General features: G+C 46.2%; 1 protein-coding gene across 1 annotated transcript in view; it reads right to left on the bottom strand.

The window, feature by feature from the left end:
• LOC106969108 (serine protease 45) overlaps positions 1-14,817 on the bottom strand; it is a 31,975-nt gene extending 17,158 nt beyond the window's left edge. Inside the window, exons 1-4 of the mRNA XM_053220300.1 lie at positions 14,203-14,817; positions 13,707-13,863; positions 12,822-13,084; positions 11,749-11,909 (exon numbers count right to left, since the gene is read on the bottom strand). Coding sequence (XP_053076275.1) covers positions 11,749-11,909; positions 12,822-13,084; positions 13,707-13,863; positions 14,203-14,431 — 810 coding nt within the window. The 5' untranslated portion in view covers positions 14,432-14,817. The remainder of the gene's footprint in view (positions 1-11,748; positions 11,910-12,821; positions 13,085-13,706; positions 13,864-14,202) is intronic.
• Positions 14,818-15,475: the final 658 nt, after the last annotated feature.

The following is a 15,475-nucleotide window of genomic DNA, read 5'->3' as shown; positions in this document are numbered from 1 at the left end:
AATTTTAACGTAATGAGTACAAAAAGTTCAAAAAGTTGCATGTTCTACGCTGCCATAAATTTAAAAATGGGAAGAAGTCTTTAATGTTCCCTAATAAAGCTTTTTCGGGCCCACCTCATTTCTTTGCACAGACCAGTTTCCATCTGATATCATTTTCCTTCAACCTGAAGAACTTAAAATTTCTTGAAGTCCAGGAAGGAATTCTCTCAGCTTTGGTTTTTAGAAGTCTTTACTTCAATTTTATTTTTGAAAGGTACTTTCATTTGATGTAGAATTCTACACTGACTGACTTACTTTCAACATTTGAAGATGACCCTCTCTCTACTATCTTCTGACTCTCATTGTTTCTGAAGTGTAGTCTGCAATCATTCTTACTTTATTTTTAAGTAATCTCTACGCCCAGTGTGGGGCTCAAACCCCCAACCCTGAGATCAAGAGTCACATGCTCCACTGACTCGGCCAGCCACATGCCCCAATCATTCTTATCTCTGTTCCTCTGTAAGTAATATGTCTTTCCCCCCCCTGCTTTTAAACTCTATCCCTAGGTTTTGAATAGCAATTCAATTATTATGCTTGGCAGTGTGGTTTTCTTTGCGTTGGCTTGGGGTCCACTGTGCTTCCTGAATCTGTGACTTCTAGTTTTTAATCAATTTGGAAAATTTTTCGGCAACTATTTTTTCAAATTTTCTTGAAGAATAGCATTTCTTCAGGTATTTCTGCTCCCAGTTTTCCTCCACCTTCTGTACTCCAATTTCCTCACATAAGACCATTTGATATCCCAAAGGTCAACTCATCATGGTCTGATAACTGGTTTCAATCTTTTTTTAATCTGTGCTTCAGCATGAATAGTTTATACTGTTGTGCCTTTGATTTCACTAATATTTCCTTCTGCCTCCCAGGCATGGGTCTAGTAATTTTTAATGAACACTGAAGGCTATTAATGTTATGTTGCTATTTGAATTGTATTTTCCTTCTTTAAGGAATGTTGAAATTTGGCAGGCAGCTAAATTACTTTCAGCCCACCTTGGTCCGTTTGAAGCCGGTTTTTAAACTTTGTAGGATGAGTCTTAGAGTAGCTTTTATCCTAGGATTACCCTAGCCTTAATACTAAGGTGTGAGCCTTGTGGGGTACCTCCTGATTGCCTGGGTATTCAGCGAGGTCCTTTCTCCGAGTGGATGAAGCTTGACCCTCCCAGCACTGTGTGAACTCTGTGAGTTGGTCCTCTTCTAGCTCCCTGGCAGTTGTTCTTTGCCCAGCCTCCTGGAAATTTAACCTGTGTATGTGTAGATTAGTATTCAGCCAAAGACTGAAAGGGATTGTTCTGCAGATTTCTGGAAGTTCTTTCTTGGCATATCTCCATCCTATACAGCAGGGATCAGCAACCTTTCTCTGTAAAAGACAGTAAATATTTGAGGCCTTGCAGACCACATGTGGACTCTGCCACATGTTTTCTTTCCCCTTGAGGTGGGGGAGGGGCAGAGGGAGAAAGAGAATCCCAAGCAGGCTCCACCCCCAGGGCAGAGCCCAACGCAGGGCTTGATCTCACCATCGTGAGATCATGACCTGAGCCGAAATCAAGAGTCAAACGCTTAACCGACAGAGCGGTTCTTTTTTTTTAAAGCAACTCTTTGGGGCACCTGGGTGGCACAGTCGGTTAAGCGTCCGACTTCAGCCAGGTCACGATCTCGCGGTCCGTGAGTTCGAGCCCCGAGTCAGGCTCTGGGCTGATGGCTCAGAGCCTGGAGACTGTTTCCGATTCTGTGTCTCCCTCTCTCTCTGCCCCTCCCCCGTTCATGCTCTGTCTCTCTCTGTCCCAAAAATAAATAAACATTGAATAAAATAAAAAAATAATAAAAGCAACTCTTTAAAAATGTGTACATCATTCTTAGCCCTGTACAAAAACTGGCTATTGTGGAATTGGCCCACAAAGCGTAGTATGATAACATCTGCTCTACGGTATTGTGACCCGCAAACTCCAGATGCCTCCCCTTCCTGAGTTCCAATCTGTCTCCTTAACTTAGTGGTGCCATCGTGTTCTGTTTGGGTTCCTTTCCCCATGCCTTCTGAAAACTGCCTGTGCTTAGGAAGCCAGGACCCTCATTCCCCTTCTCTCTGGGGTCGTAGCCCTACGCTGTCCTACAATGCTAACTCTTAACAACTCTACTTTTCCAAAAAAGCGGAACAACCGGTTTTCCATGCATAGTATTGGCATATTTTCACTTTTGATGATGAGTAACTCTGCTTCATTGTGTGTCTTTTGAATGAGCTGTGTCACCAGAATGAGTAATGACCTTGGATGTCAATGATTCGTGTGGAAATGTATTCATTTTGATTTCTTGGTTCATAATGCGAGTTCTCAAACTCATTTCACCAAATGACACTCCTACCATCAGTTTATGGCTCTTCCTGTCACTCTACACGACACTTACTGCCACAGTTCTGTCTTTTCCCACATGGCGGGCATAAAATTATACCTTGTTATGGTTTTCATTTGCATTTCCCTGGAGTATATTCTCATATCTTTTCTGGCCATTTGTGCTTTCTTTCTATAAAATGTTTGTAACGTCTACCCAATTTTATATTTGGGTTGCTTTTGAAGTATTTCTCATTTAGCTTTTTTTTTTTTTTTTTTTTTACGTGTTCTCCTTTGTGGGTAATGTGTGTTCCAAATATCATCTATCATGATTTGTCTTTTCACTTTATTACATCTTTTTTTTATTACATCTTTCGAAGAGCAAAACTTCTTAGTTCTAACGTAGTCAGAAATAGCAATCTTTTCCTTTATCATGTATGTTTTTTGTGTCTGGTTTTAAAAAGCCTTCCCTATCCTGAGGTCTTAAAGGCATCATCCTTTATTTTCCCCTAAGATTTTAAAGTTTTGTTTTTCATGTTTCATCTTGTATCCACATTTTTTTAAATCTGTAGTGTGAGGTAGGAATTCAATTTCATTTATTTTCCATTTAAATTTTTTTTAACATTATTCATTTTTGAGAGACAGAGAGAGACAGAGTATGAGTGTAGGAGGGGCAGAGAGAGAGGGAGACACAGAATCCAAAACAGGCTCCAGGCTCCAAGCTGTCAGCACAGAGCCCGATGCAGGGCCTGAACTCACGGACTGAGAGATCATGACCTGAGCGGAAGTCGGACGCTTAACGGACTGAGCCACCCACGTGCCCACATTATACTTTTATTCAACAATCTTACCAAATTATATTTTCAATTTTAATAATTTGTAGATTCTTTTGGGGTTTCCTATATTGACAACCAGGTCGTGTACAAATAATTGTATTTTTTGTGCAGTGGATATGTCCTCCTTGTTCTTCTTGATACATTCTCTCATTTTGTTGGGGTTAGTCCTGTCTTGATTTTAAAAAGAAAAAAGAAAAAAAAAGCCTACAAACTAGAAATTATTATTGTTTTACACAGTCATGATTTTAGGTATTTGTTATTACTTGTTTCTTTTTTTTAATTTTTTTTAACGTTTATTTATTATTGAGAGACAGAGAGACGGAGCATAAGCACGGGAGGGGCAGAGAGAGGAGGAGACACAGAATCTGAAGCAGGCTCCAGGCTCTGAGCTGTCAGCACAGAGCCCGACGTGGGGCTCAAACTCACAAACCGCGAGATCATGACCTGAGCTGAAGTCGGACGCTCAACCGACTGAGCCACGCAGGCGCCCCAATTACTTATTTCTTTACTCACTGTATTTGTTTGGGTACAGGCTAAAGTGTGTTAACAGAGCTATCTCAAAAAAAAAGTTTATTTCTTACTTAACAGTCCAAATCAAGCCCTGATCGAGGTCTGCCACCCTTAACATGGGCTCATATCTCTGAGTCCAAGATGGCACCTCCACCTTTCTATCTTCCCTTTAGAAAGGGACAGGGCCAAAATGCATACCTGTGTCCCTTTGAAGGGCATCCCCAACAGCACACTACTACTTACATCTAATGGAACATAACTTAAATACATGGGCACCCTAAGCTTCAAGGGAAGCCGAGAAAGGCACTTTTTAAGTGGGTATCAACCCAGATTGCCTGGGATCCATTTTACCTGTTTGGTGTACCTATCTCCCAGCTACTCTGGGCACTGCTGCTAGAAATTCATAGGAGCTTCTTAGGAGGCTTGCCCTTGAGCACATGGAGCCACATTACAAAAGGTGACGAGGAGTTGCATTCTTACCTCCCTACCTCCCTACCTCCCATCCCTCCAGTCAGCCTGTGGCCAATGACATGGTGTTGCAGGGCACAAAAGCCCAGTCTCCCTTGCCTTAGGTCTAGATGGATTCTCTAATGTACGCAGACTCCAGGATCATGCTGAGCCTAGACTTCACCTCTAATCACATTCTTATTAAACTCCTTTGCCTTTCCTATCTGGCTTCCCTCACGTCCATACAGGTTCTTCCTGAAAATAACTCTCTTAATAGGTTACTTGAACATGGATCCCTGTCCCGGAATCTGCTCGTGGAGAAACGACCCAGCGAATGCTGGAGCTGGCTCACGAAAGCCGATTGCAAATCGTCGGGACTTTTATGAGCTGGCTGTCAAACACGGTCATTATTAAAGTTTTAATTATAAAAGCTGTCATTAAAGAAATTACACTCAAAACAGAGGTAGTAAATACTCAAAATTCATTACTTCCTAGTTATTTTCCTGTGTTTTATTATTACCTGTGCTCTTGAGGTTAGGTCTACTGTAGCTGTTATGGTAGAACTCCTTTAGAACGGTGTACATCTCTTCCCAACTCCAGATTCAGTAAAGTCATGTTGGTGTCTCGAAATCAGCCATGGTGGAAGTATTTACACCGTGGATATCTGCAAATCTTATACATCAGGGTTTTCCCCCCTACAGAGCTGCTTGTTCAATATTTGCAGGCACAACACCAGAATGACCTAAGACATCAGGCCATTGCGTAAGACACATATTATGGAAGAGGAAGAGAATGGACGTCGGAGCCAAACTAGAATGTGTCACATTAACCTATTTTTTAACTGAGGAAAAATCTGCATATGGTGAAATACGTAGACCTTAAGTGCACAATCTAATGTTTTAATAAATATACAGATCCATATAACTACCACCTCAATCAAGCTATATACGATTTCAAAACCCCAGAAGGTGCATTTGGGCCCTCTTCAAATCCATCATAAGCAACCACTGATCACCTGTTGTGCCTGTTTGGTCTTCATATAAATGGAATCAAAACTCTGTATTCGTTGGGTCTGGCTTCTTTCACTCAACATAATGTTTTTCAATTTCCATCCATGTTCTTGGGTCAATCAGCAGTTTACTCTTTTTGATTGCCAAGCAGTATTTCATTGATTAGCATTCATCTGTTGATAGACACTTGAATTGTTTCCAGATTCTGGCTATTAATAATAAAAGATGCTATGAACATTCATATGTAAGTCTTTGAGTGGACTTTCTATTTTCTTCCTATTTTCTTTCTGTGGCTTCTATTTTCACTTTCTTAATGGTGTCTTTCAGTGCCTTTCAAAGAGCAGAATATAATCATTTTGATGAAATCCAATCATTGATTTTCTTGTATAGTGCATGCTTTTTGTGTCCTATTTAAAGAATCTTTGCCAACTCAAAGGTCACAAAGACTTTTCTTCTAAGTTTTCTCTAGATGTAGGTTTTACATTTAGTTCTATAATCCATTTTCAGTTAATTTTTACATATAATGCAAAGTTAGGATTGAGGCTTTTTTTTTTCCTTCAGTAGGAATGTCCTATTTTTCCCGTATCACTTACTAAAAAGACTATCTTTCCTACAGTGAATTGCCTTGGCAGTTTTGTTGAAATCAATTGGCCATATATGCAGAGATCTATTTCTAGACTCTATCCTGCTCCACTGATTTATATGTCTGCCCCCTCATGCCAATGCCACACTGTCTTGATTATTACACTTTTATAGTAAGTCTTAAAGTACAGTAGCTCTTTGTTTTGGTTATTCTACATCCTTTACTTTTCCATACACAGATTAGAACCAGCTTGTCAATTTCTACACAAAGCTCCACCTTGAAAAACGTGAAAAAATTAGGAGGTGTAATGCTACCAAATTTCATGACTACCTATAAAAGCTACAGTAATTAGAACACTGAAAAGTTGGGGTAAGAATATACAAATCACAAAAAGGGGGTACCTGGATGGCTCAGTTGGTTAAGCATCCGACTCTTGATTTCAGCTCAGGTCACGATCACAAGGAGATCAGCCCTGAGTAGGGCTCCATGCTGACAGTGCAGAGGCTGACTGGGACTCTCTCTCTCTCCCCTCTTCTCTGCCCCTCCCCTGCACACGCACACACACACACACACACTCTCTCTCTCTCTCTCTCTCTCTAAATAAAAAATTTTTTTATAAATTTAAAAAAGAATAAACAGATAAGGAACTGAATAGAGAATCCATAAATAGATGCACATATACACTGTCAATTAATTTTTGGTGAAGTACCAATGCAAATCAATGTGAAAATAAATGTATTTTCAACAAATGGTACTGGAAGTGGATAAACATTAAAGATATGGAAAAATATACTTGGATCCTTATCCCATACCATGCCCCCAAATGAATTTGTAGAGCACAAACATAAATGTAAAAGCTAAAAGTATAAAGCTTAGGGAAGAAAAAAATAGAAGAAAAATCTTCACAGCCCCCAGCTAAAAAGTGAAAAAAGCAAGTGACAGACTTAGGATTCTATTCAGAACATAAGAAGACTACTTATAAATGAGCAATAAAAAAAAATAATAAGCATCCTAATTAAAAATGGGCAAAAGAATTGAAAACATACTTCACAAAAGAAGATACGCAGATAACCAATAGCACATGAAAAGGTGCTCAGTATCATTAGTTACAGGGAAACACAAATTAAAACCCCAATGAGATACCACTTCATACCCATTAGAATTGGGCAAATAAAAACACCGAGGACGGATGAAGATGTGGACCAACCTGAACTCTCCTTTGTTGCTGGGACTAGCGTAAAACAGTACAACCAATTTGGAAAAGTCTTTGGAATTTCCAATAACGTTAACCATACATCGATTTTATGAGTCAGCAGTTCCGCTCCTAGGTTTATTCCCAAATGAAGTGAAAGTGTATAGATACAAAAAAGTCTTATATTAGAATGTTTACTAGCAGCTTCATTCATAGTAGCCCCAGACTGGCAACAACCCAAATGTCCACCAACAGGAGAATAAACCAACTGTGGAATATTCATGCAAGAATATTACTATTCACCAATAAAAAGGAATGAACTAATGGTACATGTAGCAACATGAATGAATCTCAAAAACAACACGTGGAAGGTAAGAAACCAGACACAAAAGAGCATTGACTATATTATTCCATCAATATGAGGTCTAATGACATGCAAATAATCTGATGATAATCAGAATGGTGGTTATCTCTGGGAGGGGCTGATTAGAAAGGGACACATAAGAGAGCATTCTGGATTAAAACAAACGTTCTCCATCATGATTTGGAGATGTTGGCATGGGGTATACCTCTCTTAAAACTCATAGAATTGGGGCGCCTGGATGGCTCAGTCGGTTGAGCATCCGACTTCAGCTCAGGTCACCATCTCACGGTTGGTGGGTTCCAGCCCCGCGTTGAGCTCTGTGCTGACAGCTCCGAGCCTGGAACCTGCTTCAGATTCTGTCTCCAGCTCTCTCTGCCCCTCCCCCACTCACGCTCTGCCTCCCCCGCCCCCCCCGCCTCTCTCTCTCTCAAATATAAAAAATAAACATTAAAAAAACTCATAGAATTTTCTATGAGTGTACATATATGAGTGTGCAGGGTGTACATTTTACTATAAATTATACCTCAATAAATAACAATACGGAAGTACATTAAGAGATAACAGTCATTCATCAACATAAGCTTTTAACCTTATCAATTTTAAAAACTGAATAGAGAAGGAAGCAATGGTGTATATAGTCAAGTAGGAATTAGAAAGAATTCCTTCTAAATAAATGACTTCAAAAGCTTATATTCATAAAAATCCAGAAATAAAACTCCAGATGATACCAACTGAATTAGTTAGAATGAGGTTTTTATATGAGTAACTGAGACTGAAGATAATAATGGCTTAATTTAAAAAGAAAAAAAAAAAAGAGTGTATTTCTCTGTTGCATAAAGAGCTGTGAGGGCAGAGCGACAAACTCCAAGGAGCCAAGTTCCTTCTAAATTCCTGTTCTGTGCCCTTAGCATTGTTCCTTCTGTCCCATATCACCCGCACAAGCTCTGGTCACCGTGCACACACTCCAGCCAGGAGAGAGCAAAGAGATCTGAAGAAGGGGCTTGTCCTCCATGTAAGGACATTTCCCACAAATCACACCCAGCACTTCTGTTTATATTTTATTGGCCAGGACTTAGTGCCACACGAGCTTAGGCACACAGAACTTAGTGTCTCCCTTAGTGGAAGGCTTGGAAACACAGGCCTTATTAAGGGATGAGAGGTGTCAGAGCAGAATTATCAGTCTTTACCCCAGTCCGCTTCTTTATCCACCCAAATAGTCACCTGGCACTTTCTTCTCACATGCAAAATGCTCTAATCCCCTCCCAAAAGAAAGGAACTTCAAAGTTTCAAGAACAGGGAAGGAAATCTGGAGCGGGGAAGTGCTCTGCATCTCTGCATCCGGACAAAGAGCTACTCTTGGGACCACAGATAATGCAGGACGTGAGCCAGCAGAGACCCAGGAAGCATTCAACCTGTCCTCTCGCTGAGTCTCAGCCCGGCACTCTTCACAGGCCAAGGGAACCTGGTGCTCAAGGCTCTACATAACTCCAGGGGAAGCAGCACAAACAGGCAGAAAATAAGGGTTGCAGACTGGGTGCAGTGCCCTGACCTTTCTCTTGCTTCCACTCTCTCTCACTTCCTCCTCCCTAGAAGCAACGGCCAGGGCCAGCAAATTCAACTACAAAGGTCCCTGCAGAGCTGCTGGCGGCCATGAGGGGCACAGCAGCAGGACCCAAGAGCTAGAACCATCTGTCAAACTCGAGTCGAGGGCCCCCCCCCCCCTTCCCTCTAGGGTTTAAAAAGCATCATGTCGGTGCCTGGGTGGCTCAGTCGGTTGAGCATCCGACTTCAGCTCAGGTATTGATTTTGCAGTCCATGAGTTCGAACCCCACGTCGGGCTCTGTGCTGACAGCTCATAGCCTGGGGCCCGCTTTGCATTCTGTGTCCCCCTCTCTCTCTGCCTCTCCTGTTTTAAATTTTTTTTTAATGTTTATTTATTTTTGAGAGAGAGACATAGAAGGCAAGCAGGGGAGGAGCAGAAAGGGAAACACATAATCTGAAACAGGCTCCAGGCTCTGAGCTGTCAGCACAGAGCCCAATGTGGGGCTTGAACTCAGAAACTGCAAGATCATGACCTGAGCCGAAGTCAGACATTCAACCGACTGAGCCATCCAGGCACCCCTAAAGAAATGCTTTAAAGCAACATCAACACACTCCTAAGTTAAATGTGAGATAACTTCTCAGTGTCCCCCACAGCCCAGACCAGGAGATATACAGAACACAAAAGCAACTCTTCAAACATTTATTCAGTTGACATCTGAGATTTCCACACTCCTTAATGTCTCCACACAACTTGGGGTGAGCCTAGACGTGGCCACTGGGTACTCAAGAAAGGGGGCCCCATCGCGGGGCTGCCCCAGCAGGATCCAGGTGGATCCACACTGGGTGGGGGGGAACTTCGCCCAGTCCCAGACACCTGGGTCGGATGCGGAACCCCCAGGCCTCAGACCTCAGCAGGGCCGTGGTGACACCGCCTGGCTGTCTCTGCACAATCACCAAGCTCACTGTCAGGTGAAAGCCTGAGACCACAGCCACGTCGAATGCTGTCTCACTGCTCATGAGGTCTCTTCTTTGGTAGAGGCTCTCCAAGGCGTCAGGGAAGCACCGGGCTCTACCTGCCAGGTCAGCTGCCTCCTTCCCGGCAGGCAGAGCACAGCCAAGGTGTGGGTGTGGCCGAGGCAGGTGACTGGGGCATCAGGCTGGGACACTTTCAGGGCTGCGGGCTTACTGCCACTCTCTACTGGGTAGCTCTCTACGGGGTCAGTGGATCCCAACCAGCATTGGAGGAAAGGGCAATGAGGAGGAGGGGGAGGTTGGAGGACAGGCCTCGGGTGAGAGTCAAAAACAGGAGGGGAGTGGGCGGGGGTGATCACGGGGCCACGAGGATGCCCAGGGGCAGCACCAGGCACAGAAGTGGAATGAGGAACACCACTGGATACAAAGAGGCAGCCCGGTTTATCACTTCAACTATCCACTTGGAGTAGGCAGCAATGTCTGTATAAACTCCAGGCACATTTCCACGACCACAGCCTAAGCCCCAGCTCACGAGTCCCACCTGGACCCATGTGTCCTTAAATTTACAGGCCAAAGGGCCCCCAGAGTCTCCCTGTAGAAAGAGAAAGAAACAAACAGGCATGCAAGGCCATCCAAGTCAGAGTAGGCTCACTGCCCTGCAAGGCACCAGGGACTCAGGCACATGGGGAAGTTCCCCCAGGCACCTATCAGGCCCAGCTTTCTGCAAATATGAGAACTAAGAACTGAAAAGTTAATGGGCAGGGGCACCCTGGATGGCTCCATCGGTGGAGCATACAACTCTTGATCTTGGAGTTGTAAGTTCAAGCCCCATGCTGGGTGTAGAGATTACTTAAAAGTAAAAACCTTTTTGAAAAAAATAGAAAAGTTAATGGGAAAACTTTAATATCCTCAGGAGGATATTTTAACTGGTCACTGCCCAAACCACAGTGGCTGTGAAAACATTTGGAATATCACCTCTTCTTGGCAGCCCCCTCAATCCATCTATCTAGCTAACAGTTTCTCTAGGACTCCTAACCCATATAGCCAGCTGCCTCCATATTTGAAGATCCCCTCCCAGACATCCCGTATACCCCCCCACCTCACCCAGAGCACCGCACGTCCTTCCCAGACCCGCTCTGATGGCCCCGCACCAACCAGCTCAGACAGAAACAGACAGCCCTCCTAACCTCTCCCTCGTCCCCTCCCTCAACAGCACTCAGTTACCCAAGATTCAACGTCGGACACACCTCCTTCACCCCCTCATCCCCCCACGTCCCGCTCGGGACTCAGCACCATCGCCTAGATGATGGAAACAAACGTCTAGCCCACAGTCCTGCCCAGACGGCGTCTAGAAACTCGGACCAGCACCCCAGGCCACGCGTACTCTGACTCCAACCCTCTTCTCTGGCCACATTTGCCACCTCATTTGGTCCAGACCTGGAAAACATTCCCTAAACGTGACATGTTCCCTGGGACCTCTAAGCTGCTCCACATGCTGATCCCTCTCCCTACAATGCTGTTCTCTTTCCAAGAAATCCAAACACTCATCCTCTAGGAGTCCTGCAAGCACCCACGGGGGAACCTGGAGCTGACATCTTTGGACCTCACCTCACCTGTATAATTGGTACGATGTCTATGCCGCGGGGTTATGATGTGGGTTCACAGAGCTAGTGGGGGTCAATAACCACACTGGCTCACACCGTAAGTGCCACAGAGGAGGAACTGAATTAAAGGGACTTCTGTTATTAGCGTTACCTGCCCCAGCTTCCCCACACCGTGGCAGTGCCCCCAGGCCAGCAAGGACTGCTCCCCTCTGAAGAAACAGGTCAGGCCAGCTCAGGGGAGTCACAAGGGAGGAGAAGGCCGTGCCACTTGCGAATGAGGAAACTGGGAGGGAACAACCTCGCTACAGAGGTAGGAAAGGGTCCGTGAACTTACCTGACATGAATCCTTTCCTGCACCTTTATAGCCACAGAGCATTCCTTCCAGTACGACATCCCTAGTTGTTTTCATGGCTTTCTGAATCATCTCATTACATTTTTCATGGTGGATGATGCCTTGGTCGACCTCATGGAGAACAGAGGTAATAAGGTCGCCACCTACAAGTAAAGAAACTCAGCAGTGGGTGGTTGTGCGCAGATGGACAGTAAGCCCCTAAGCACCTAGAACCCCCTTTGAGAAAGGCAGGGCGGTGGGTATCGTCCCCATTAGACTCTGGAGGAAACTGAGGCCTAAAGTTGACACGGGGATTAAAAGGAGGTAAGAACTAAAACCAAGACAGGATAAAGAAGAACTGATCTGGACAGGAAGAGGCAAGGCCTTACCAGCCTGAGAAATGATCATCAGGCATCTGTTACCCTGAGTATCAGTGGTAATCGTGACAGGTATTCCGTGCATCAGTAACGTATCTTTACTTTCGAGCAGGATCACAGACTCTCGAATGTGCCCCAGGGTTACCAGTCCAGACTCTTCCCAGAGATGGGGGCCCTATAGCCTCAGCAACAGCGACCTTCTGGCTCTGCCTGTACTCAAAAGGACAGGAAGCTCCCTAACCACCAAGATACTTTCAGAGAGGGACAGCTCTGGCTGGCAAACCACTCCTCACCTGCTGAGCAGAAAGCCACCCTGAATAGAATTCCATAGCATCTGGCTCGGTCCCCAGGGAACCTAAAAAAAAAAAAACAACAACCCAAGCCAGCCAGGCATGGTCCCTCACGAATCTCCATAAAGAGATTTCACCCCTGTATTTCTCCTCCTGAGAGTAGCTCCAGTTCCCGGGACCGGTGCCTTTCCTAAATGGCTACCATGAAATATTTGTGTTGCAACAAAAGTCCTCAATCAGTGTCCTCAAGCCAATCAGGAACCATCACCCTGGCTGCTGCTAAACCGCTGTCCCCTCGCCCCTCTGCCAGGCCGTCTGCTTCCCTGTCCCTCTCTTTAGCCTGTTTGCCTAATGCAGGGCTAAAGCTGTCTCCCTCTTCCTGGGCCGGCTTCCTGCCTCACAGTCTCACCATATTCTTCTTTTCTGCCCCAACCGGTCACCCAGCACGTGGTCCCAGCTTCCACCCGGAAAGTCTTCTGAGGGATGCATATAGGCTGGATGGTCATGGTGAAGTTTACAGGGTAGAGGAGCTGGAGAAGGGCAAGGTCCTTTTGAATGGTTCCAACTACTGACAGCTGAGGGTGGACAATGATGTCTCGGACGGGGACCACCACACTTGTGATTTCTTTATAGACACTCCGATCTCCCATCTTGACATTGTAGTGGAAACGGCTGTGGGAGAGAAGAAGATGTGCCCCCTCAGAGAGACCCCAGGAAGCATCCCGTGTGCCTTTTCCACACATGGCAGATGTTTCCCAATATGGTCCCAACCTCCCTCACCACTCTCTCCACTGGCCCAACACCAGGAATCCCTCCTTACCGACTCTCAAAACTGGTCTGCTCATCCAAACGATTGGTTTTGTTCTCCGAATTAGTATTCCTGGTAACCACACTCCCAGCGCAGACCCCACCCATTTTTAGTGGGTGTGCTTTGGCTGGGTTGGGTTGGGCTTGGGTTCTGCCAACTCGCCAGGGCAACAGAACCTACTAGGTATTTGAGGAGAGCAGGACTGGCTTCAAAACTCTCAAGTCTCAGGGTGCCTGGGTGGGTCAGTCTGTTGAGCATCCGATTCTTGATTTCAGCTCAGGTCTTGATCCTAAGCGGGGTGGGATTGTCCCCCTCCCCCCTCCCCCCCCCCCAACAATGCCCAGGGTTCTGCGCTGAGCGTTGAGTCTGCTTGGGATTCTCTCCACCTCCCCCCAACTGCCCCTCTCCCCCCTAGTGCACTCTCTTTCTAAAATAAAATTTAAAAAAAACCCAAAACCTCTCAAGTCTCCACTTGTCACTCCTCACCTTAAAATACAGTGGCCTGCAGTCAGTACCCACTGCTGTGTGATGAGGGAACCTCCGCACACGTGCTTGCCTCTGATCCTCACGCTCACCTGCCAGGGCCACTTCCCGTCTTCAGCCTCCTGTCCTCCCAAGATTTTCGCATTTACCTGGCCACACCCTGGGGTGAGAACAGCGCAGGGGGAAGAACCTCAGAGAAAAAGGCCCTGCTCCCCAGGCTTCCCAGGAAAGGCCCAGGTGCCCCTTGGACACGTGAGAAGGCCACGGCCTCCTTGACTCCAGGACGGTGTTATGACGTCCCCAGGACACGTACCCGCGAGGCCGAGTGGCATCCCGCTCAGACTCCACAAGCGGTGCTGCATTCCTCAGACCACTCCCTCCCCCCCGGGGGGGGGGGGGGGAGGTGGAGGGACCCTGGCTCCCCCACACTCCCCGAGAGCACTGGTTCCCACTCTGGTGCCTCAGCCACCTGCCCAGGGCCCCCAACGCCAAGTGTCACCTGGGATCAATCCCACCAACTGGGAGACTGGGGCAGATTCTTGGGGCTCGGGGGGCATAGACGGTCCCGCAACCTTCCACACGGTGGCATCGGGGTCCTCGTGGCCGCCTCCCAAGGGCGAAGGGGAGAGTGGGGATGGCGCCAACCTGCCCCGCGCCCCACCGAGCTGCGGCTGGAGGAGCAGGAGCCAGAGTAGGAGGCCCGGGGAGCCGCCAGTGCGGGACGCCATGAGCCGGCTGGTACGGCGCCCCCTCGTGACTCTCCTCGCGGAGGCAGGTGGATGGGTCTGCGCATGCGCGCGAGCGACGGACCTAGAGGCTCCCGGATTGGGGGCCCCACTGGCATGCCAAACGTCGCGCACTGGGTTCCACCGGGGCCCTCTCTCCACTCCGTGACCTGCCTTTCAGAGCGCAAGTTAAAGCCTACTGTAGCTGGAGGAAGAGAACATAAACAACTTCTACTCCTAAGGAAGGAGCCAGATCAGACTCTCTCGCCTATGCTGGGAGAGAGTCAAGATCACTGAGAAGGCCTCATCTCTGAGAGCCAAGAATATAGCACCTGCCAGACGGTGAGGCGCTGAGCCAGAAAAACAAAGAATGTCCCACCTCCTCCCTCCCCTACTAGACTAGCAAGTGTCCAGGAACAAGTAACCGCAGTTTACTGCTAAAGGAGGGGTAAAAGTGTGGAGAGACGCCCTCTTTGTCACATAAGCACAGAGAAGACTGTCCCGAGTGTGGAACAGACACCGAGAAACAATCCAACAAATCAACCACCACTCTAAGCAAAAAATAACATAAGAATTTCAAGCCTGGTACACATGGAGGGTAACCATACAACAAAACTGGGCATGACTGTCTCAATACTCTCTACTAAAGAAAAGACGTGACCATTTCTTTTTTTGCTTTTTAATATTTTTATTTATCTTTGAAGGAGAGAGACAGACAGAGCATGAGCGGGGGAGGAGCAAAGAGAGAAGGAGACACAGAATCCGAAGCAGGCTGCAGGGTCTGAGCTGTCAGCACAGGCCCGATGTGGGTCTCGAACTCATGAACCCTGAGATCATGACCTGAGATGAAGTCGGTCACTTAACCGACCGAGCCACCCAGGTGCCCCAAGACATGACCATTTCTGAGCACAGTGTTTACTTAAGTCTCTGTTCGCCTACACAAAATGACTAGTTTTAACAAAAAATGATGAGACACTCAATGAAAAGAAAATTAACAACATGGTGTCAAGAGACAAAGCAACCAACAGAACGAGATGCAGATATGAC

This window comes from Acinonyx jubatus, chromosome A2, assembly GCF_027475565.1.
Source record: "Acinonyx jubatus isolate Ajub_Pintada_27869175 chromosome A2, VMU_Ajub_asm_v1.0, whole genome shotgun sequence".
In the NCBI taxonomy this organism is placed as follows: domain Eukaryota; kingdom Metazoa; phylum Chordata; class Mammalia; order Carnivora; family Felidae; genus Acinonyx; species Acinonyx jubatus.
This window is presented reverse-complemented; position numbering and strand designations above follow the sequence as displayed.